The sequence below is a fragment of the Tursiops truncatus genome, chromosome 12 (assembly GCF_011762595.2).
Source record: "Tursiops truncatus isolate mTurTru1 chromosome 12, mTurTru1.mat.Y, whole genome shotgun sequence".
Lineage (NCBI taxonomy): Eukaryota > Metazoa > Chordata > Mammalia > Artiodactyla > Delphinidae > Tursiops > Tursiops truncatus.
This window is the reverse complement of record NC_047045.1, coordinates 44045051-44070502: the sequence shown is the minus strand read 5'-3', so window position 1 is coordinate 44070502 and position 25452 is coordinate 44045051. Positions and strand designations below refer to the sequence as shown.

General features: G+C 34.4%; 1 protein-coding gene across 1 annotated transcript in view; it reads left to right on the top strand.

Annotated features, from left to right (window-relative positions):
- Positions 1-23161, top strand: part of HDAC2 (histone deacetylase 2) — a 31131-nt gene extending 7970 nt beyond the window's left edge. Inside the window, exons 2-14 of the mRNA XM_033867645.2 lie at positions 2877-2989; positions 3987-4104; positions 6022-6096; positions 6571-6709; positions 8708-8849; positions 12646-12738; positions 12820-12928; positions 16613-16753; positions 16999-17107; positions 17766-17896; positions 18859-19014; positions 21655-21712; positions 22797-23161. Of these exons, the coding sequence (XP_033723536.1) occupies positions 2877-2989; positions 3987-4104; positions 6022-6096; positions 6571-6709; positions 8708-8849; positions 12646-12738; positions 12820-12928; positions 16613-16753; positions 16999-17107; positions 17766-17896; positions 18859-19014; positions 21655-21712; positions 22797-22827 (1415 nt within the window). The 3' untranslated portion in view covers positions 22828-23161. The remainder of the gene's footprint in view (positions 1-2876; positions 2990-3986; positions 4105-6021; positions 6097-6570; positions 6710-8707; positions 8850-12645; positions 12739-12819; positions 12929-16612; positions 16754-16998; positions 17108-17765; positions 17897-18858; positions 19015-21654; positions 21713-22796) is intronic.
- The last annotated feature ends 2291 nt before the right edge of the window (positions 23162-25452 follow it).

Genomic DNA, 25452 nt, shown 5'->3' with positions numbered 1-25452 from the left:
CTTGGCTGCCCTTGTGGACATGTGTCATTTAAGTAGTGTGCATATTCTTCTTTTTTTAAAAAAAATTAATTTTTGTCTGCATTGGGTCTTTGTTGCTGCACGCGGGCTTTCTCTAGTTGCAGAGACGGGGGGCTACTCTTCCTTGCAGTGTGCACGCGGGCTTCTCATTGCAGTGGCTTCTCTTGTTAAAGAGCATAGGCTCTAGGTGCACAGGCTTCAGTAGTTGTGGCACGCACGCTTGGTAGTTGGGACATGCAGGCTTAGTAGTTGTGGCGCATGGGCTTGGTTGTTGCGCGGCATGTGGGATCTTCCCGGACCAGGGATCGAACCCGTGTGCCCTGCATTGGCAGGCGGATTCTTAACCACTGTGCCACCAGGGAAGCCCAACAAAGATCTTAAGTCTTTATTAAAATGTTTGTATTCTGTATTATGTCCTTTTCTTGTCAGGCTTCCCCCTACCATTTCTTTCTAGGTTCTATAAGTGTCGTTGCTTTCCCAGTAGCTACTACTTAAGAAGATTGGCAGAGTTGCCTTGCCTGAGTTTGAATCTAGCTCCTCTATTGCTAGCTGTTGTGACTTTGACAATATCACCTGACCTGTCTGCATCTCATCCATCTTCACTATTATAAAATAGGAAAGTAGTAATAATACCTACATTATAGGGTTGTTGAGAAGATTAACAGATAATACACATGAAGTGCTTAGAATAGTGCCTTCTAGTAAGCTGTCAATAAATGTAAATTATTGCTAGCATCTTTTTTTATCAAGCACTCTTGCTGAGAAATTGCAACTGTACTTTCCCTTCTATAGATTATTGTGGTCTTTCCCATTATTAGATTAGTGATTATTTTTCACTGGATTCTGAGTATGTACATAACTAGAGTATTTGATCTTAAGATACGGTAGATATTAGAGATATTTCATCTTGATAATTCTTACACAGGGGCAGATGCAAGTTATGTGAAGATTAGTTTCTTTATTCTTACTCTCGTTATCTCCTTTGGTAGTGATGATAACTTAGAAATACCTTCCTTGCGTTAACCTTAGCTCAATGATGCTTCGTGTCTCTAGTGGGCTTTCTACATCTAAGAATTCATTGAGACCAGGCTGCTTTCAAGGAACTTTATGTGTACTACCACGATGTAGAGCGGAGCTTTATAGCTTGGGAGGTAGTTTGTTTCCTGCGTTCATAGACTGAATTGTGATAAATGCAGAGGAGTGTCCCCATAGCTCTGCTTTGCTACTTGTCTGTATTGTCTTAGCTTTACTGTTGGTACAGATTAAGAAAGGTTAAAATTTAAAATTAAAACATAAAACATAATTTATAAACATAAACAATTAAAACATAAACCTTTAAAACAAAGTTTCCTTTTAAATGACCATGTGTATATATGAATTGTTTTCAGAAGAGAGCTTGTGTTGAAAATGAAGAGTTAAGTAAATTAGAGGTGCGGTACCAACAAAATCAATTAGTAGTAGTATTAGAAACGGCTATGTTATAAAAGTGAATGTTCATCCTGGACTGTTACCAAAAATATGGAAGAGAGAAGCAAAAGGTTTTGAATTCTTAGTTTTCATTAAACAAACAAAAAAAGGTGTGTATTTAGGCAGGATTTTGAAAGATTTTTTTGATCTAGAAGGGGAGTAAATGGCATTTTTTATCCCTAGTTTTTATTATATGAACCCATGTTTAAATGATTAACTTCAAGCCACTAAAATCAGCTTGGCTATCCTAACAAAATTTTAGAATTGATTATTTAAAAACTAGAATTAGTACTGAAGGTAATTTCTAATAAAGGCTGTTGTAAAAATTGCCCATTACATTAGAAAAATGGTATATATTTAAGTGGCATCCTTAACACTTTTTATTATAGAAACACTGGATCTTTACCTTAAAGTATTAATTTTGTTGAAATCTGGTAGACAAAAACCTGGGATTTTGGTGTTTTTATTTTGTTTATTTATTTATTTTTTTGCGGTACGCGGGCCTCTCCCGTTGCGGAGCACAGGCTCCAGACGCACAGGCTTAGCAGCCATGGCTCACGGGCCCAGCTGCTCCGCGGCATGTGGGATCTTCCCGGACTGGGGCACGAACCTGCCTGCATCAGCAGGCGGACTCTCAACCACTGCGCCACCAGGGTAGCCCTGGTGTTATTTTATTTGAAATAAATCTTATGTGTCAGTTTTAAGGCCTTGGGATGTAATATATATCGTAAAAAGATAGGTTAGGAATTATAACTTTTTAATTGTGAAAAATGAGAAAAAATATCCTTATTACCTTGAAAAATGTAATAAATATGTCATCATAGCAAAACTTTATTTAGGATCCAAATTTCAGTTACCAAAATTTTTATTGACTGTGATATGGATATATAAAACATTGTAGCCGCGATAATACCAACTATAAAGGATTTTTGGCACACCAGAGCATCATCCAAGAAGCAATATTTGCTATAAAATTTTTAAGTCATACTGGTGAAACTCAGAGAATGTACCTTAAGCATCTAAATTTGCCAGTAAATACTAAAAGCAGGTATCACTCTAAGGAACAAAAACTTTTGTAAGTGAGTAAAGAGTATTTTATTTGGGCTAATCCTAAATAAGAAAGTTCAGTAAACTAAAAATCAGAAAAGCTTGCTTGCCTTAATCTTTGAACAAACATAATGTATTGATGGAGTCATCAGTATGTAAAAATGTGCATAGGATCTTGGTTTTCTAATACAGTTTGAAAGTTGAAAAATCTAAAATTATTATTTAAGATTTCAAATAAAGCTTATTTAGGTGATAAATGTCGTCTAATGGTGGACACATAAATTTTAATAGTTCATGAAGATTCTTTTGTCTGTATTGTTCATTTTGTCTCTTTCCTCTTTTAGGTGATATTGGAAATTATTATTACGGACAGGGTCATCCCATGAAACCTCATAGGATCCGCATGACCCATAACTTGCTGCTAAATTATGGCTTGTATAGAAAAATGGAAATATATGTGAGTATACCTTTCGGTAAATATTCACTGTTTGTTTGTTTGTTTGTTTAAACCACTACTTTGAAACTTTGTTTTCAAAGTTGGAGGGCATTTAGCAGATGAAAAGGTGTGGAAGAAAACAGAAACTCCTCTTTTTGTTTTATTCTTCAGAGAAAACTTGAGAGTGTGGGAGCTGTGGCCTCTTTTTTTTCCCCTATTCCTTCAACCATTTTAAAAAACAGTTTCCCTTCCCCAGGTTTTCACATAACTGGAGACCAACTCAATTTAGCATACTAAATATTTTTGTTATGATAATTATTGACCTGTCTGCTGCTGAAGAGTTGACCTGGGACTGTTAAAAAAGAATTATGCAGAAAATTAATCCTACCAATATTTGTTGGCGTATAGGAACACTGTATTAGTGAGCAAGCAAAGTGTCTATTTTGTAGAAGATGTGGGAGTATAGATAAACAGATATAAGATGCAACAATTCTTATCCACTTGGGGAGAAGAGAAAAACTTGAAGCAGTTAACAATGTTGGGTAATATATGTGAGCTTCTTTGTTTCAGATTATAGACATTTGGAGAAGAGGAGTTGGATAAGACTTTCAGTTAGGAAGCCTTGTGGCAGAAGTGTGTCATTGATGAAATTACTGGATATAGAGCAGGAGGTTTGTGATAGAAAATAAGAGAAAGTAGAGTTTATGAACGTGGATTAGTCTTTAGAAGGGTTGACCTATTTCCACTAAAATAAAAGGAGTGATTAATTCATAGTTGGTGTTAGGCCTGCCTAATCCTTTTTAAAGGAATGTGAATTATCTTTGGATTTGATTTCTATTTTCTAAAACACACATGTATAAATTTGGATTTGCTTTGGAATTTATCTATTTTGTTCTGGCAGACCTAGTTCTTTTGAGAGTATTGTTAGGGGAAATTGTATACTTGTATACTTTGTGTTTGGTAACCCTGATGTTACTAGTTGTAATTCCACAATTCTGACATTTATTTTTCTTCACAGAGGCCCCATAAAGCCACTGCTGAAGAAATGACAAAATACCACAGCGATGAGTACATCAAATTTCTACGTTCAATAAGACCAGATAACATGTCCGAGTATAGTAAGCAGATGCAGAGATGTATGTTTCTATGTTAAAAGTATATATTAGCAATGATAAATATAAATGAGTACTTTTAGAAGCTTGTAATTAGTTATCCAAATCTAGGTATTTTCCTGATCTAAAATATTGTTTTAATTATTTACTGATTTAAAAAGTCCATGTAACAATACTAAAGCTACTTTAAAAAAAAAACAAAAAACCTACTTGAAGCTTGTTGGTCTGCCAAACTGCCAAAGGGCTATCTGGATCTTCTTTGCGTTTTGTTTTGGTTCCTTGTTAACTTTGGGATAATGGATATTGGTGGGGAGACCTCACTCCCCTGCATTAAAAAAAAAAAAGATTGTACTTTGGCCTTAGCTTGGTGTGTATGCCTCTTGTCTTCTGTTTGGGTGCTTTAGTTAATCTGGACTATTCCAGAAAGTTCCAAAAAACAAAACTGAATTTGCCTCCTGTAGGCAACTGTTTACATTGAATTTACAACTACATGCTTACATTGTATCAGGTATTGTAAGTAATCTAGAGCTGATGTAAATACATGGGAGAATGTTCCATGGGTTGTATGCAAATACTATATAAGGGATTTGAGCATCCCCAGATTTTGGTATCCTCAGGGTCTTGGAACCACTCCTTTGTGGATACCAAGGGACAATTGTACATATAATTTGTACTTCCCTTTGTTGTATTAGTGGAGCTTTTGATTCTCTTCTACATAGTGTTCTCTTTTGTAGATAAAAGGTATTTTATTATTAGAGATTGGTTGGCTTGAAGATGGAATGCAAAATGTCATTCTAAAATGACTGGAACAGTGTCTTTTAAAGCTTGATACTGGAATTCATTCTCATTGATGTTTCTATTGATGGACTTCAGTAATGATTTTTTAAAAAAAAGAACAGTTTCAATAATACTAAATTAAGTGTAGTTGCTAGACATCTCATAAATTCATAGAACTTCATGTACATTTCTATCATAGATTATCTCATTTGATTCAATAAAATGCTGTAATATAAATAGATATTATTTGTCCCTGTTTTTTCAGTGGGGATTCAGGCTTAGATTAAGTCATGGGTAGCCCTAAGGTAAATGAATTAACAGGATTGGTTTAAAATTTACATAATACTGAATTGTATTAAGATTCTGATCATATCTGAATAGCAGGAAGCTAAAATTTATTCATTATAGTGTCAATGAATTAAGGATGTGCAAAGCTACATAAAATAATGACCCTTTTTTTGAAGAGGATATAAATTAAGGGATGAGGAGAAACTGAGAATGGGTTATATGCATCACGACATATTTAGTTCCTCTTTCATTCAGTACTAAGGAACTAAATATGTCGTGATGTGTGGTATATCTGCATGTGTTGTCTCCTTGTGCCTTAAATATTTCTTCTGTATCTTGGCTGTCATGAGCTTAGTTAATCCTTACCATCTTTCAAGATCAATGCTAACCATGGACGTAGGGAACCAACTGTTACATCTTTTGGTAGTCACTAAAATAGATTTCAAAGTTTTGGATGTTCTGTGTACTTAAGGAGTTTTAAAGAATGTAAATCATAAAGCAACTGAAGTTACTTATTTAAAGTTTTTAGAATTTTGATTAATTTACTGTCGTATATTTAAGGAGAAATGCCTGGAAAATTTAAGCCCATGTTTTAATTAAATAACACCAAATACCTTTTATATTTTGATAGCTATTGATTTCTTGTTAATAAAGCAGACATATTCCACAAATAATCATGTTAAGAATTGGTGGTGGTATTTCACATATAACACTTTAACTGCCTTGGATAAAATTGCAAACTTTAGATTACTGCTGTGCTGTGTATGTTTTATGATTGCATCAAACAAACGTTATTTGTAGGAAACAGTTTTTGTAAGAAAAGGCTTTCATTAATTCACAGAATGAATTGAAATTAATGAAATCCATCTTCCACAGTTAATGTCGGAGAGGACTGTCCAGTGTTTGATGGGCTCTTTGAGTTTTGTCAGCTTTCAACTGGTGGTTCAGTTGGTAAGTGTCCTGATTTGGTCAAATTTGAAAGTTGATTTAAACTTGGTATGTATCTTTTGGGTTATTTGCTTAGAACAAGTTTTAATAGTGGCGGATTTTAATAACAAAAAGTGTGTTTAGCAGAGTACAGTTTTCTTTAGCTGAGCCCCCCTCCATGTTTTGGGATCTTAATGTCTCAAACTTTTTTTTTTTAATTTTCAGTTTTTTACTTCAGTTGCATTTTCACTTAGAGACTTCTAGCTACCATTGTCACTACTCCTTTCCATCTATGTGCTCTTATTTAATCGGATCACAACTATAGGAAAATAGTTATCTAAGGAGAAACTGTTAGTGCCCTTGATAATGATCCTTTTATGGTTTTATACTCTTGCTTATTTGCTTATGCATGGCATACTCTTTCCACTAGGGCTTTTGTTTAGTTATACTAATTTTTTATCTTAAACATTTAAAAGTCTCCCCTGTCTTGTTTGTTAGCTGGGGCTGTGAAGTTAAACCGACAACAAACTGATATGGCTGTTAACTGGGCTGGAGGATTACATCATGCTAAGAAATCAGAAGCATCAGGATTCTGTTATGTTAATGATATTGTGCTTGCCATCCTTGAATTACTAAAGTAAGTTAATTTGTGTTGATGTTTTTCCTATGAAAAAGTGTTTTATTTAAAACAATAAAAATCTATGGCTTAAAAAAATAAAAGTGAACAGTGGGTTGAAAATAGTTAATGGTGAATCATCATCTGTGGATTCATTCCAAACCATTGTAAAAATACAGGAAATTTGCCCAGTCCTTGGATTATTAAGAATGAGAAGTACATATCAATGTTTGAGGCTCCATTAAGTACCTTTCTAAAAAACATTAGAAGTAGTTTGACAATTTAGATTGGAGGTATAGTTTTAATTAATGAAAAATGACATGACCTGAGAAGTTTATGTTCTAACATTTTGTAAGTTTTAACTTTTGAAGGCAAAAATTTGAAACCTATGTTAAAGGAAATTTGTTTACCTATTGAATGAGACCAGCTAACTGCCTAGCTTCCACATAGAATGGGGTTTTGTGCTAATGGATATAATCATCTAAGTTGCTACAGTCAAAGTTATTCTTGACTGTAGTTTGAGAGCAATATCTATAGCGGTATTTGTGATTTTGGAGATTTACAAAGTTAGATTTTTTACTCTCATTAGTTATAACACATCTTAGCAGATTCTACTTCAGATTGTAACAAATTGGTCTCTTCTTAACTTTGAAAATGTTCTTGCCTGAAGTTATTCCATGCATACTATTTATAAAGGCTAATTTTTCAGTTACTTAAAATTAGGTATTGACTCCTTCAATAAACAACTGATCTCTGTCAGTTGACTAATTGAGAGCCAAGCAAAACCCCTTGAAATCATTTGCCTTGTTTTTTAATTCACTGTTGATGTTGGTTGCTGTGTCTTCATCTCTGAGCAGCAGTTCTTACCTGCATGCTAACAGTCTTAACAGGTTTAATGTAGTTTCTCTGGACACACTTCTTCAACTAGTGCAAACTTGATTTAATTAATTGACTATTGGAAACAGCTTATGAGCCACTCAGACATTTAACTTTGTTCACACTTTTTTTTTTCTTTTTTTAAGAAAGTCTATGATGAGACATTCTGGTTTTTATTTTCCAAGTTTCTGAATGTTGCTTTCCTGCGAGTTGAGGATATTCTTGTGAGTGCTTAGTCGGTAATGTCAGCCTGTATTGTATTCTTTTAACATGGCTGTGGTATTATTGTAAAATAAACACAGTGCTCTGCCATTTAATTCCATAATAATCCTCACTTCATTGTGCCTTGAAAGGATGATATATGAAATTCACTTTCCTTTTTTCTTGTTTTGACATGGGTATGCACTGGTCATAAGATGTCCAGTATGGTGATACATGTGGCTCTTAAAATGCATTCAAATTTTACTGCGATTTGTAGTTCTCCAAGCAGCACTGTGAAGTGATGAGAATACCACTTGTGGTTTCTGTCACAAGCATTCGGTTGAAATAAAAAAGAAGCCATAGACAATACGTGAACAAACGAGCATGGCCATGTTTCAGTAACACTTTACTTATGGACATTGAAATTTGAATTTCATTTAATTGTCACATATCACAAAATTATTATTTTGATTGTATTTTTCAGCCATTTAAAAATGTTAAAAATTATGCTTATCTCAAAGGCTATACAAAAAGAGGCCATTGTCCGAATTTGGCCTATGGACCATAGATTGGCAAACCCTATTTTATAATACTAAAGATATGCTAGAGAGATGTTTTAAAGTAACAATCTTAAGTGAGCTATAATCTTCAGTTATCAATGTACAGAAACATATACTATGTTTTTAAAGCAGAATAGGGCAGATTTCACAGAGTAAGTACATTTTCTCACCTAGATTGGGTGTAAAGGGAAGATTTAAAGGTCTGAGGCTCAAACTGTAACTTCAGGATGGTCTCTTTGAATGGTGTCTTAGGCTGGAAGTAAAGAAAAGAAGGGATTAAACATTCTGGAATGCAGGAGCTCAAAAATAGGTTTCCTGAATCCATGGTGGTTTTTCCCGTCTTAAAACCTTTTTGGAAACTTACTTAAGGTTTTGTTTTCAGGTATCATCAGAGAGTCTTATATATTGATATTGATATCCATCATGGTGATGGTGTTGAAGAAGCTTTTTATACAACAGATCGTGTAATGACTGTATCATTCCATAAATATGGGGAATACTTTCCTGGAACAGGAGACTTGAGGGTAAGACTGAATTGTCTGAATAAATATTATGAGATTAACCTAGGAGGTTAGTAATCTTACACCTGAACTAATGTTTTTCTGAGTCATTAATTTGAATCTTGTATGAAGGATTAGTGATTTTATATGCTGTAACATTTGTTGGAATTCACTTTTGCTGACTACAAGCAAACATTCAACGAGAACTTAAAGGGCTTTCTTTTGCTGAGCTTTTTTCTTTGGTTGAATAAATATTTTTGAACATCCACAAAGCATGAAGCAGTTTTCTTTTTTTTTTTTTTTTTTTTTTGCGGTACGTGGGCCTCTCACTGCTGTGGCCTCTCCCGTCGCAGAGCACAGGCTCCGGACGCGCAGGCTCAGCAGCCATGGCTCACGGGCCCAGCCGCTCCGCGACATGTGGGATCTTCCCGGACCGGGGCACGAACCCGTGTCCCCTGCATCGGCAGGCGGACTCAACCACTGCGCCACCAGGGAAGCCCGAAGCAGTTTTCTTGATGTTCAGTTTGAATCTTCAAAACCTACTTGATGGTAGCCTGTATTGCTGTTGAATATAAAGATTGGTGGAATAAAATAATTGAGTCTTTTTAAGGTTCTTGTACTGCCCTCCTTTTATGATTGGTCTTTATTTAATTGGTCAGGGTTTCAAACCCTGAAATTTGTAATGTATGTATATTCTACCCCCGCCACCCCCACCACCGCCACCCCCCCCCCGCCTTGGGGAGAGAAAGAATATCATAGCTTATCCTGCCTGCCTATTACATTAAGTGCATTTATTTCTATATTTCTGTTATCTTCTTTCATTTGGTGCTCTTGAAGTTGTTTTGTGGGGTTTTTTTGTTTTTGTTTTTGCTATACTAGAGGTTTGGTTTTTTGAACCAAACTACAAACATGTTGAAGTTTATTCTGAAATTTAAACAGCTGTTTTTAGTTTAGCTGTATTATATGGGAGATTTCTTTTGGCATGGCATTCAACATTGGTTCTAAGCTGTTTTGTTAAGGTTGTTTTTCAGATCTGTGGTATGTCTTTATAGTTTAACAACCAAAAGTTTAGAGTGACCTTAAAGTAGTCTTCAAATGTATGACTTAATTATTTGATCACAAGGTTGTGCTCTTTCAGTAAGAATTCAGATGGTGAAACCTTACTTTATAAGTGGGTAAGAGGTCATTTGTTTCATTTATTTCAGTTTAAATTATGTGGCTTTTAAAATAATTTATATTTGCAGTTCTTTCTTGCCATGTTAGCTCATTCAGTGACTTTCCCCACTTGGTCTTATCTTACAGACCAGTGGTTGCCAAAGATTGATCCTTAAACTAGCAGAATCACTATCACCTGAGAACTTAGAAGCACATATTCTCAGACTTTAGGTACTCTGGATGATTCTTTTCTGCACACTAAAGTTTGAGAACCACTGTTCTAAACCAGTAGAATTTGTTTGTGTATAACCATTGCACTCTGGTAGAAATGAAGCAAAAGCTTTCCAGCTTTAAGCTTAAAGAAAGATAGTGTCTTTGCAATACAATTCTAATAATCTCAGAAATAGCAAATGGAAGCCTCTGTTTTAATTTCTGACAGTGTACTTGAAGTTGTTAGAAAATATTGGAGAATATGTGTTTTAAAAAGATTGAGAATGAAAAAAAAAAAGATTGAGAATGACTTTCAATATCTCTTTTCTTAGGATTTTATACTCCCTGTATAAAATGTCAAATTTTTTCCTTTTGCATATTATAAAGGTGTCCCCCAAATTTAGGAAACTAAAATTAACTGCTTCATTATATGTGTAGTTGTGTTTGGACTTTCGTGAAACTCAAGCATAACTTAATAAACATTACCTTTTCTACCTGACAATTCATTCTAAATCAGAAAAGAAGGCTACTCTAAGCTTAGATTGTTGTTAGAACTATGCTTGCATTTATTAGATCAGTAGTCTAGGTGGAAGAAAAAAAACCAAAGGTGTGATAAAGTAGTAGTTGTGGAGTAAGAAATGGAAGGTATAAAACTTGGTCCAACAAAGGCCAGTTCTGAGTTACCAGCCTTTAGCTAGAGTGAGAAGTGCTGACCAACTTTCTGTATTGTGAAATCTTAGTGTCAACATGTATTCCATCTGTGTTTTTAGTGCAGAAGTCTAGGGGTTTACTGTTCTTTAAGTTTGTCCACGTGTATAGTTTGTATTTAGTTATATAAAAATTTAGATTCTTTAAGAAAAATTGTAGGAGTGAGTGTGTAATTTCATGCTTTTTCATTGAAAGTTGGATCATAATAACTCTAATATTGAAGGGTAAGCTATGCTTTTTAAAAAAATGGATTCAAGCTGAGATCGTTCCATGAGAGATAAGGGAAGAACATGTATTTGTATTAGTAATTCTAAAGATTCATATATATTGAGACATTATACAGTTGACCCTTGAAGAATGAGAGGGTCGGGGCACTGACTTCTGTGCAGTTGAAAATCTGCATATGACTCTGACTCCCCAAAAGCATAAATACTAATAGCCTTCGTGATAATATAGTCAGTTAACATATTCTGTATATGTATATCTACATGTATTTTATGCATTCATAACATACCTAACTTTTTCTTAATTTTTAAAAATATTTCTGGACTGTAGTCACGTGCAAGTTTTTTCAGGTTGTTGCAAATCTCCAGAAAAATTTTCCAATACATTTATTGAAAAAAATCCGCATGTAAGTGGACCCACAATTCAAACCCTGTTGTTTAAGGGTCACCTGTAATTTAAAACATGTAAGAATCAGTTACCCCCAATCCTTTGATGTTGTAGTTAAAGCACTGTTTTGTAGAAATGTCTCAGCCATATCTTCTAGGAATATACAGTTGACCCTTGAACAACACAGGTTTGAACTTCTATATAGATTTTTTTCAATAATTACTGCAGTGCTAAACAACTCACAGTTGGTTGATCTGCAGATGCAGAATCATGGAGATGGAGGACAGACTGTAAAGTTAAATTCAGGTTTTCAACTCTACGGGGGTCTGTACCCCTAACCCTGCTGTTGTTCAAAGGTCAGCTGTTTATGTGTGTATATATCTATATGAACATACACATACATAGATATACACATGCATAACATATACAAATAAATAAGTATATAGTACATGTATGTATATTTTAAGTAAGTGTGTGTGTGTGTGTGTGTGTGTGTGTGTGTGTGTGTGTGTGTATGTGTGTGCGTGTGTGTGTGTAGCTGGAACCCAGCTCTCAATTTCTCTCCTTTGCTTCTTTTGGGAGGTATTAATGCCTAGAGTGGTACTTATTCAACAAGTAGAAACAAAATTTATTTCAAGCCCAGTTAAAGAACAGATTTCAATGCTTTAGTCTGCAACTGTTAAAACTTCAAGAAAGTCTTATAAGTAAACTCGTACCAGATTGTGAGCCACAAGAAGGATTCTACTTTAGAGACAATTGTTCTGCAGGGTTCTTTGGCTCAGAGTTTATATTTCCTACAGTTTTACCTATAAAGTTGTCATGTGTATTTTGTTTATGACAAATTTCTTGGGTAATACTTAACTTCAAATTGCCTTTAACTGTGTTAAATTTCTTTTCTCCCCAATATAATCATTACAGATTAAGTGGAATTGGTTCTTTTCAGCTTTATAAGCCATCCATAAATGTTGTAGTATGTACTTTTTCTGTATTATTTCCTTTCTCAGCCTACTAGATGAATTAAGAATTGGGTTTTGTTACTTAGTCTTTTAATCTTTTAAAAATATTTTAATAATTAAATATGTCAAACTTTTTATTATGATATATTCTCTGAGATCTATTTAACTATGTATTTTAGGATATTGGTGCTGGAAAAGGCAAATACTATGCTGTCAATTTTCCAATGAGAGATGGTATAGATGATGAATCATATGGGCAGATATTTAAGCCTGTAAGTATTATTATTTTCAAAAATGAAAAGGAATTCTAAAATGTTTTTTAGAGACATTAACATTTGTTACCTTGTACATAGATTATTTCAAAAGTGATGGAGATGTATCAACCTAGTGCTGTGGTGCTACAGTGTGGTGCAGACTCACTATCCGGTGATAGACTTGGTTGCTTCAATTTGACAGTCAAAGGTAAGCAATTTGAAGGGTGATATTCCAGGAAGAAAGTTTTTTTTCTTCCTAAGAACCTCCTATAAAAGTTGTCATTTAATTTTTACCTGCTATTTTAACAGGGAGCCATGTGTTTTTTATGGGTTTTTGTCATATGTATGTATCTTTTATTTTGTCAAATTTATGTATATATTCATACATGAGTAGTTTTGTAAGGCTTGTTGCAATACCAACCAAGGCAGCGATTTTCTTTTTTTAAAACTTTTATTTATTTGTTTAATTATTTATTCCAGTTTTATTGAGATGTTGTTGGCATACAGCACCATGTGAGCATAAGATGTACAATGTAATGATTTGACTTCAATATCATGATTTCAGCATCATGAAATGATTAACACAGTAGGTTTAGTGAACACTCATCTCTTATAGGTACAACATTAAAGAAATACATTAAAAATATGTATATTTTTCTTTGTGATGCAAACTCTTAGGATTTACTCTCTTTAACAGCTTTCATTTATAACATACAGCAGTGTTGATTATCTTTATCATGTTGTACATTTCATCCCTAATACTTATTTATCTTTTAACTGGAAGTTTGTGCCTTCTGACTGTCTTCATCTAATCTCCCCTCCCCTGACTCCTTGCCTCTGGTAATCACAAATCTGATCTCTTTTTCTATGAGTTTGTTTGTTGTTTGTTTTCGAAATATAACTGACCTACAACACTATGTTAGTTCCTGGTCCACAACATGTGGTTTGATATTTCAAAATGATCGCCATGCTAAGTCTAGTTGTCATCTGTCATCATATAAAAATATTATATTACTATTGACTGTATTCCCCACTCTGTACATTTCATACCTGTGACTCATTTATCTTGTAACTCAGTGTTTGTACCTCTTAATCTCCCTCATATATTTCTCTCCTTCCCTCTGGCAACCATCTGTTGTTCTCTATATCTATGACTGTTTCTGTTTAATTATGTTTGTTCATTTGTTTTTTTGATTCTGCATATTACACTTAGCATAATTTTCAACAATTTTTGTTGATTCTCTTGGTGCTTACCTTTCTTTAAATAACATAAATAAACTTTTCTTTCTTTTTTTTTGACCGCACCATGCAGCATGTGGGATCTTAGTTCCCTGACCAGGGATTGAACCCAGGTCCTTGGCAGTGTGAGCGTAGAGTCCTAACCACTGGACCACAAGGGAATTCCCCAAGCTTTATTATTTTTCATTTTAACGTTGTATATTCACTTTCCATTGTGAAAGAAGAGGGAGCCACCACTTTGTCCCCAACACATGCATACACCCTTCCAATATTTCCATTTTTACAATTGAAATCTGGTATTTAGACCAGAATTTTGGTCATGGTATTCAGTGTTAATGGCATCACCAGCAACATTAAAGCATGTTTCAGCTTATTCAATTTCCTTTTGCATACCTTGTTTTTCCCCATACAATTTTGTCATTTCCTTAGTTTTCTCCTTACTCATTAGTAAATTGCCAGTATTTATAATTAGTACATTATATTCACATGGATCAAGTGTTCTGTCCGTTTTACCTCCATGAAGAACAGCCTTCTGACTTTTCACAGATATTGTACATGATTTTAGAGTTGTTTTCCTTGTGAACTTTTAGGTAACAAGTTCATGTTCTGCTTTGAATTCTCTCATAAAATGTGAAGAATTCTCAAGTAGAACTTTTTCCAGAACAACTCTTGGCCTAAATGGAATTTAATAACTAAATACAGGTATTAAAGGCTATTTTATTTGATGTTACAATAGCTCCTATGCCAGCCAGCATTAGAATTATGACATAATCAATCTATTCTGCTTATATTAGGTTGAACAATTTGAAATAATTGCCCCTTTTCTTGCTAGGTCAAAAGTGGCCAAAAAGCAGCAGTTTCGTATTGTTGAAAATAATGTGCAGATAACCATCTGTTTCCTCAAAATGGATACAATCTTCTTAAAATCTACTTAATGTACTCTTAAGATGTGTATTAACCTGTCAGTTTTCTTAACTTTTTGAAAGTTATTAATGCCTTCGTACTTAAAAGCAATAGCTTTCATAATCACAAACTACAGCATTTTATTTTACTCTTACTATAAATCTATATTTCAACTGACTGATAGAATATCCGTTGTATAAAGCATGTAAAGATATTTGCAATCCCAAATGTCAAACTTGATTCCAAGCTTTCTCCACTGCCAGCTTCAATTCAAACTGCTGAAGTCAGTTTACCTCTTGTCTGTCTCCTTTCTGTCTTACTTTATATTGATACTGTTGTATGCGCTCCCATTCTTCATTTTTATAAATTTTAGCCTTTAAAAAATTCCTTTATAATCATTTTTATCAGGTTTTGAGATGAAAGAAAAGTAAATGTCTTTGTTTAGCCAGCTATCTTTACTGTTAACTATTTATTTATTTCATCTTTAAAAAATATGCAGTTTTCCTTTATTATAAGAAGCCTGAATTTTCATAATTGCAGTAATAACAGTTGGGTTATGAATCGTATAATATAACTGTTTTTATATACGTATATGTTTTTATATATGTTATATGTTTATGTGTTTACACTTTTTATGTCCTTATACATAATTTCACATTTTGTACATATTTGTGTACCCTTTTTTTTTAACATCTTTATTGGAGTATAATTGCTTTACAGTGGTGTGTCAGTTTCTGCTTTATAACAAAGTGAATCAGTTATACATATATCCCCATATCTCTTCCCTCTTGCACCTCCCTTCCTCCCACCCTCCCTATCCTACCCCTCTAGGTGGTCACAAAGCATATAACGTAACTACTGAAGAGTACTTAATGAAAATGCTCACAGTATAGTTACATGAAGAAAACATACCATTAAGCTTTTAAAAATTAAAAAGAATTGGAAAGGAATATTCAAAAAACTATCTTTGGATGAGAATTTTAGGTAGTTTTTTCTTTGTACTGTTTTGATTTTTCCAAAATATTATTCAACATATGTCAATTTCTTCTATAATTGAAGAATTTTTTTCTTGCTTTAAACATTGACTTGTGTTCCTGAATGATGATGGTAATATAAGAAGTTACTAGTAACTCGTAACTGATTTCTAAACTATGACATCCAAAGGAAATATTTTGTTTTCATGTTAGGTTTACTTTATACTGAAATTTCTACACATAGAAATTGGTTAAAGTTTTTTATAATAGTAATAGATATTAATTTTATAATTTTAGGTAAGCTAAGAAAAATGTCCATAATACCACTGCCTAACGATAACCTATAGTTAAACCTGTATAGCCTTACATAATTTTTCTGTATATGTCTATGGAGGAAAGTGGTAACAAAAAGTCAGTTTAGATTAGATTATACAATGTTTCATTGCAACCTCACTTATTTTTTCCTCCAGGTAACCTCACAGGAATATAATATCTTCATATCACATTAATAAAATGTGTTATATTCATATTTTAATATTAATATAGTTGTATATTTGATCAGGGACACTTGCTGACATAGCCAGTTATGTCTTATTGTGTTTTCTATATCATTGCATAAAAGGTGTTTTATTGATAAAAGTTTTAAACTAGAAATTTTCACATAATTAAAGCCATTTTGGTTGAGTAAAGTATTGTTTATATTATCTTTTTAAAATTTATTTTTCCAACTGTTACAATGTGCAGATGTATTGTTACCCAAATTTTCTTTGTTTTAGGTCATGCTAAATGTGTAGAAGTCGTAAAAACTTTCAATTTACCATTACTGATGCTTGGGGGAGGTGGATACACAATCCGCAATGTTGCTCGATGTTGGACATACGAGACTGCTGTTGCCCTTGATTGTGAGATTCCCAATGGTAAGTGTTCTTATTTTGATGTCTTTATTGGATGAACTGTCAATTCATAGAGAAAGATGTTTAGGTGATTACAGTTAATTCCAAAACCATGTAAATAGGAGAGCAGTCACTTAATGAATTCATTTTGCATTCACTTTTAAACATCATCTCTGGAAATATTTCACAACTTGAATCTGGATTTTGTGCATGGATTTGTGTGAAAATTGAGCTTTTAATATGTAACTTTATTTCATTGTTTTTGATAGAATTGCCATATAATGATTACTTTGAGTATTTTGGACCAGACTTCAAACTGCATATTAGTCCTTCAAACATGACAAACCAGAACACTCCAGAATATATGGAAAAGATAAAGTAAGACATCATTGAATTGATTTGATAAACATTTCATCTTGATACAGCATTAGGAGTTTTTAGAGGGCCAAATGCAGTAGGTCATTTTAGCTTTACACATAGGTATTTCCTTTGTCAAAAGTATTTGAAACCTTAAGGTTATTGATTAATTTTATAAAATAATGGAAAATGTATGGGATTCATAGCTCAAAAATATTTCTATTTTCTATTAGTTAAAATGGATTTTTTAATTGAAAGGGGCACTATAAATTTTATATTTTCTTACCTTACGTATGAAAGTGAAATTTATTTTCATTGAAACATTTTGATAAAGCTTTATCTAAGAACAGAGTGTTTAGAGAGACATTGTAGTACACAGACCTGGGTTTGTGTCCTCTCTTTACCACACACTAGCTCTGTGACTTTTGGCAAGTTAATTTGCCTTTGTGCTTATATTTCCTCATCCTTGAAATGGGGGATGTTAGTATCTATCCTGTAAATTTTGAGGATTAAACGGGTTAATAATATGTAAAGTATCAGTGCTCAGTAAATGTTACTATTTTAATTCATAGGTTAAGCTAGATAAAAGATGCAATTTTTTGCATAATGTTTCCTCTTACATTTAAAAAGAACCTGAAAGAAAATATTTTTTCTTATAACTGCGCATGTTGTAATTTAGACAGCGTTTATTTGAAAATTTACGCATGTTGCCACATGCACCTGGAGTCCAAATGCAAGCTATTCCAGAAGATGCAGTTCATGAAGACAGTGGAGATGAAGATGGAGAAGATCCAGACAAGAGAATTTCTAGTAAGATAGTCCCTTGATGTGTATTGTTACATTTTTCTGGTTTATTAAAAGAATACTATAAATTGAAGGTTTTGGTGGCCCAAGGACTTCACATGTTTTCATGAGCAGCAGTCCCCAACCTTTTTGGCAGCAGGGACTGGTTCCGTGGAAGACAGTTTTTCCACAGACGGGGTGGGGATGGTTCAGGCGGTAATGAAGGCGATGGGGAGCAGCAGATGGCGCTTCAGTGATTCGCTCGCCCGCTGCCCACCCCCCGGCTGTGTGGCCTGGTTCCTGACAGGCTGCAGACTGGTACTGGTCCATGGTCCGGGGTGTTGGGGACCCCTGTTCATGAGCACACTATCATTACTTGTCTTTATTTTTACCATTTTTTTAATCTTATGTGGATTTAATTTCCTATGTCTCAAAGCTTGATTGGAGTATCAGCCATTTCAGTTTATTTGACTACATATATGATCAAAAGTTTCCACAAATTAAGCACTTATGTAGAGTGAGTTGAATAACATTAAGCACCTTCTGTTTGATTCTACAGTCTAATTCCACTTAATATGATTCGTAGGTTTATAGCATAATGGTATGCTATCACGGTATAGACATTCTAACATACTTGGTGTTTATGATATTTTTTATTTTCTCTACTTCCACTCAGCTCTGAAATAAAGGATTACTTTTTATTTGAAGACATCATTCCCACTACCTATCAGGAAAACAGTATTTTTCCTCTAAAGTTGTTTGTTTTTTTATGAGATCTGCAAATGTTTTTGTTTCTTTGAATTATTTCTTCCTAAAGCTAAATTTTCAGTATTTAGCAAGCCATGCATTCAGTTCTAATCTTAAAATCTGTTATCCTTACTTTTAAATGTGGTGACTGGCTAGTTCTTTTGTAGAGGGGTGCACTTAACAATTGTAAAACCTGTGACTGCTTTTGTCAAAACTTTTATTAAAAATCTTTAATGTATCAGTTCGAGCATCAGACAAACGGATAGCTTGTGATGAAGAATTCTCAGATTCTGAGGACGAAGGAGAGGGAGGTCGTAGAAATGTGGCTGATCATAAGAAAGGAGCAAAGAAAGCTAGAATTGAAGAAGACAAGAAGGAAACGGAGGACAAAAAAACAGGTCAGATTTATTTTTTGATTAATTGTAAGTTTTTGAAAGTGAGCTATACTGCAATTTTTATGAGATCCTGAAGTCAATGATGCAAGTATTGGAGGGGGTGAGTGTGCTAAGTAGGTGACTTTTTTTCTTCCCCCCGTGTAAGTAAGCTCTTTTAATTAGAGCTCTCTGAATGCTATTAGTCACATTTGTTTTTATATTACAGGAAACTATCTCTTCTTGACGACATAGGCTTAAAATAGTGAACATTGCACTATGATATAGATTGGGTAAGAGAGAGGACAAAGCGGTTATAGATCCATATGTAGCCTGTGAGCAGAGCTGAAATTCTAAGATAATTTGTAACTACCTGTAACTTTATTTGATGGGAATAAAACACAGAAGAGTCACATTATCTATCCTTAGACCAGTTTCACTATTTTGAAAAGGCTCAGAGAATAGCCTTTGTTCAGAAATTATATGAAGGAAACATAAAAGCTGCAGAGATGGGAAGGGATTTGGGAACTGGGTTGGGAGGAGATAATACTTTCTGCTGTCTTAATTTTTAAAATGCTGTGTCAGTTTGTTGAGAAAATAGATGCTTTAGGGCATTGAATTTGCTACCAGAATGTGTTATTTTTATCTGAGTTTCCAGAGCACTTACACATACCTGGGTCATTTTATTTTATTTAACACATTGTACTATAGCACCTCATTAGGGACTTGATGTATATCTCTGCTAGATTGAGCTGCTTATGGCTAGAGAATGCAATGTGCTGAATATCTGTATTCTTGCACTTGGTGCATTTCCTGATGGATACCTGATACCTATATGCAAGTAAAGGTGATGAGCACAGGTTTTAGTTGACCTGTTAATTTTGACCCTGTAGCATGTGGAAAACTGATTCAGAGATACTGGTCCAACATCCTTTTCCTATCATATTGAAGTTATGTGAGTAAGCTGGCTCTCATGTTCTTTTTTACTAGAGAGTTAGGAATCCGTAGCATGTCTGACACATCTAGTTCTGTTCTTGTTCGTGGATTGACTCCTCTATATGCTACTGTTCTCTGTCTACCATTTTATAATTTTAACTTCCCAATGTATTACAATGATGGCTCCAGTCTACTCTTGTGTACTGATTGACATCCAGAAATTCCAGCTGTGATGGAGGTAAGAAGGACTTAGCTTTAGTTGTAGGATTTTTCTAGTATTTTTTTCTCTTACTGTTAATTTGTCTTGTCTGGTTTTTCTGTTTGTTTGTTTTCCATTTTGGTGTTTCTTCCTGTTTTTAAATCTTTATCTTTTCTGTGCTTTTTCTTCCAAACAGGAAAGTGGGTGCACTATGGTGCTTATCTTTCATTGCTATTTAAGCTAAAAATGAGAGTACTTTTTGATCTGGCTTAATGGCCGGGTGGTGGATTAATCTCATAGTAGTTCCTAAATACTTTTGTTACTGATACGGTAATGGAATTTGGTAATGAAATTCTTCTTATAGGGTCTTGCATTTGTTAAAATTTTGCAGCCTACAAATAAAAGAAATATTACCATAGAAAACATTTTTAAAAATCTGCAGTTCAAAACCTGAAGTTAGGAACGTTTCTGTTCTCTACCTCCCTCCTCCATCCCATTTGGCACTTTGAATTATTAAATTTGCACATCCTAAATTAAGCCAGAAGCCTAAACAAATGTCATAGTAACCATATTGCCATGTGTTTGTATTATAATCAGTGCTTCACAACTTTGGTTCATTTGCTTATCTAAAGAAAAAATTTGGTACATTTGGGCTAATTTGTTTCAGTGATCTTGAATAGGTAGTATTGCTCCTCCTGTTTCATAATTTTTTTTTTAATGGTAAAGTTTTGGTACTTATATAGTGAGGGTTAAAAACTAATGGTTAGGGCTTCCCTGGTGGCGCAGTGGTTGAGAGTCTTCCTGACGATGCAGGGGACACGGGTTCGTGCCCCGGTCCAGGAAGATCCCACATGCCACGGAGTGGCTGGGCCCGTGAGCCATGGCCGCTGAGCCTGCACGTCCGGAGCCTGTGCTCCGCAACGGGAGAGGCCACAACAGTGAGAGGCCTGCATACCGCAAAACAAACAAACAAAAAAAACTAATGGTTACATAAGTAATAGAATTTACCCTCTGTTTTGTCTGTGGCCTCATCTAATTCTGTCCCCTTCTCACAGTACTCCAGCCACATTGGTCTTTCAGTTCTTCCTTCCAGCCTAATTCCTTCTTGCCTCAGAGTCCTTTTAAGTTTTCCCTCTGTTCAAGATACTTCTCCCTGTTTCCCACCCAAAAACTATTCGTTCTTCAGAATGTCTCTCAAACATCACTTCTTCATCGTAGGCTTTCCTAATCTCCCACAGTGCTATGCTCACGTCTGTAGGCTGGACTTCTTCACAGCACATATCCTGGCTGTAGTGCTGTGATCCTATAGAAGAAAACTTCCCAAAGGCAGGACTACAGTGTTATATTGACACCTTGAACCTCTGTCACTTAGTACAGCACCTAACACAAAGCTTATTTAGTTACTGATTTCATGAATAGTAAGATTGTATATGGCAGTTTTTTATATTTTAAGTAAGATATATTTTAAAATAAAATGTATACACTTTATATTTCAAAGTAGGTGTTAATCTTTTCCCAATTTTTGTTTTTAGATGTTAAAGAAGAAGATAAGTCCAAGGACAACAGTGGTGAAAAAACAGATACCAAAGGGTAAACTATATTCTTTATCTAGTAATTTTCATATACTATAAAAATAATGAGCACATACTGGGGTTGGGGTGGGTGTACAGGTGTTCTTTTGAGAAGTACTGAACTGAACCTGGAATATCAGTAAGTTGTTGTGAGATGCTCTGAATTTTAGTCTGTAATGGTGCATAAGACAGTATATCTTAACTATTAGTTTATATGTCATCTACTTTCTCATTTTCCATTTATGTAGCTTGCTTTTAAAGAATTACAAAGACTGGTAATAATCAGTATTATAGCTGAATATAGATCAGTTTATATTCTTGAACATAATTTATCTGAGCCTTGTTTTGCTATTAACTTTTTTTTATAATTTATTTATTTTTGGCTGCGTTGGGTCTTCATTGCTGCTCACGGGTTTTCTCTAGTTGGGGCGAGCGGGGGCTACTCTTCGTTGCGGTGCGCGGGCTTCTCATTGCGGTGGCTTGTCTTGTTGCAGAGCATGGGCTCCAGGTGCGCGGACTCAGTAGTTGTGGCTCGTGGGCTGTAGAGCACAGGCTCAGTAGTCGTGGTGCACAGGCTTAGTTGCTCCGTGGCATGTGGTATCTTCCAACACCAGGGCTCAAACCCGTGTCCCCTGCATTGGCAGGTGGATTCTTAACCATTGTGCCACCAGGGAAGCCCGCTGTTAACTTTTATATAGGCACTCGTGGTCTTTCATGGTGCTCTTATTTCTGCATACATGATTTTTTAGTGTTGTGAGACAGGTAAATTTAAGAAGCACTGGGCTAGCATAACATAATTTGTTTTTTAAACCGTACATAATTTTTTAAAAACCATAGTTGAGGTGTTTATTGTTGGAAAGCATGTAAAAAGCTTGGCCACACATAATTTTGTGCTAGCCTTCATAGGATGACTTGGAATAGATTGTAGAACCACTAGAAAGATCAAGGCAGTCAGTACTCCAAAAACACTCAAGGCACTATCAGCTTAACGTGTTTCTTGGTACAAGCCAAGAATGAAGACTCAATGAAGACTGATCCATTGGTCGGTGCATTTAAGTGGTGATTGTGCTGTTTTTAATATTTCATGTTGCCTCTTTTAACAGAGCCAAATCAGAACAGCTCAGCAACCCTTGAATTTGAGAGTCTCATCACTTTCAGTGAGGAAATATTGGGAAGAAAAATGTTTTCTTTTTGAAGACTTCTGGCTTCATTTTATACTACTTTGGCATGGACTGTATTTATTTTCAAAATGGCTTTTTTCGGTTTTGTTTTTCTTGGCAAGTTTTATTGTGAGTTTTCTAATTATGAAGCAAAATTTCTTTTCTCCACCATGCTTTATGTGATAGTATTTAAAACTGATGTGTTATTATGTCAAAAAACTGCTCTATTAAAGAAGTAATTGGCCGTTCTGAGCTGATTTTTCCATCTTTTGTAATTATCTTTATTAAAAAATTGTACTTGGATTGTCTTTTGTCTGTTTATTACATCATGGAGTCTTTTTTCATAGGCTAATGACATGACTGTTTCTGTAGAAATAGAATACACTAGAGGTGGAAGATACTGATTTGCAACTTCAAAGACATCCATAAACTATTTCTTGAGGAAATTACTGTATTTACAGTAATTATTATTTCTTAATGTAATAGGAGTTCTTCAGTCTTGTCCTCTATAGGTTAACCAGTCAATGTTGGTGAAGATTGATATCTCATTATCATAATTTATCTCTGAAATTAATGATATAAGCTATGCAATTGAGATATAGGAATTATCTTTGAGCTGAACCAAAGATTCTCAAAAACTGGAAATGGAGATTCTGAGTTGAAAGAAGAAATCCATAATCAGAAAAGGAAACTATAGCTTCCATACTGAGCTACATGTGACTCTTTTGCCAACCCCCACAATAAACCAAGTAGACAAGAAATTGTATGGTTGTGTTTTACCAGAACTTTCCTGTGTTTATATTAAGGCTAAAATAAAACCTGCTGTTTAGACAAAACCTGGTTCTTGTACTGCATTTACATGGTATCCAGGTTCCACAATTGCACCCAGGTTTCCAAATCAAGGAAATCAACACTTAAAAGTCATTTATGGTTCAATTTATTGAGTGTCTACCCATTAAGGCTTTGAGTATGCATCTGAACATAAAGGGGAAAATGCCTGCTCCTATAGCTTACATTCTAGCGGTAGAGAGCAGACAAATGGGGTAATTTCTACTAAAATATGCAAAGGAGAAAGTAAAACATTTCAGAAACTTGCCAAAATCAGTGAAATCTCTCTTTTCACAAAGCCCAAATTGATTATTTTGAGATAAAAATTATAGAATGCTAGACAACAGATCAGTCAAAAATGTTTCTCTAAAAGCCTGTGTTAAGAAATACTTCAGACATTCACAAAAGCACCTGGACTTTTGTAATGAGCAGCCATGCTCCCACCTGTATTTAACAGATGTTTCACTTTAGCCATATTTGGTTCAAGCGTTTTCTTTTTTCTTTAAATAAACTACACAGAAGTAGAAGCTCTCCTTACCACTTTGCCATTTAATTTCCCTCCCACTCTTCAGAAGTAACCATATCTTATCCATGTTTTCACTCTTGCTGCATATCTGTCAGCATATAAACCCTTATGACATTAGGAATTATGGAATTCAGTCTTTCGTTAGTGAAATAGTGACATGCATTTAGTGTTTGAGAAACACAGATGGTATTGCATGTGTACACTTCTGTAACTTGTTTCTTTACATTTTAATTATCTAACCCTGTTTAACAAGTACAGCTCATTTTAACTGCTCTGTATTAATGTTCGATTACAAGGGTATACCAACAATTTGTTTCAATACTGAGGTGAGCCTGCTTGGTCACATTTAGGTTTTGTTTTACTATTTACAAATAGAAGCATTTATATAAAACTGAAGCCTCAAGAGAACAGTATGAAACCAAGTTCAGCCAGGTGACTGGGTACAACATTAATACACAGAAACCAGCAGCTGTTAATATATCTGAACAACAACCAGAAGATCTGTTGGAAAAAGGAAGATCCCATTTACAAGAGCAATAACAAAAATTTCTAGAAATAGAAGTGCAAAGAAGCTACTGTTCTGGTATATAGTGAAAAAGATTGTAATACAGGATGTATAAATACCCTAATACATTTGGAAATTAATATTGGATAAAAATATTTCAAGATGATGAGGGAAGAGAGATTATTCCTTAAGTGATACTAGGATAATGGGTAGCCAAATGGGAAAAACAGTTTTATGCCCTCCATCAGAAGAATCAGATTAGTTGGAAAGGGAAAATGAAACTAAGTACTAGAAACCATAAGGGACTTTTGAGAAAGTACTAGGCCTTTCTAATATGACACTGAACCCAAACTGTAAACGAAATGATATTTAAAAGATTCTGTAGGCTAGCAACTTCTAATTGAGAAAAATGACAATTGGGGTGGGCAGTGTGCAGAATTGCAACATTACAGTTCAAGAGGCTAATATCTAAAGGTTTTTTTTTTAAGGCATGAAGGATGTGGAGAGTTAGCTGGGAAAAAATGCAAATAATTCTTAAGTATGAAAAGATTTTTAACCTTAATTTAGGAAATGCAAGTTAAAAGCTATGAAGATACTTCTAAATTTTTTAACCTAAATTTTAAACCTATCACGTTATACAGAATAGCTGTTGGCAAAAGTTTAAGGAAGTTGTGTTTTGCAGTAGGTTGTATAAGTCAGTATAACCTCTTGAGCTTAATTTGACATTCTATATATATAAA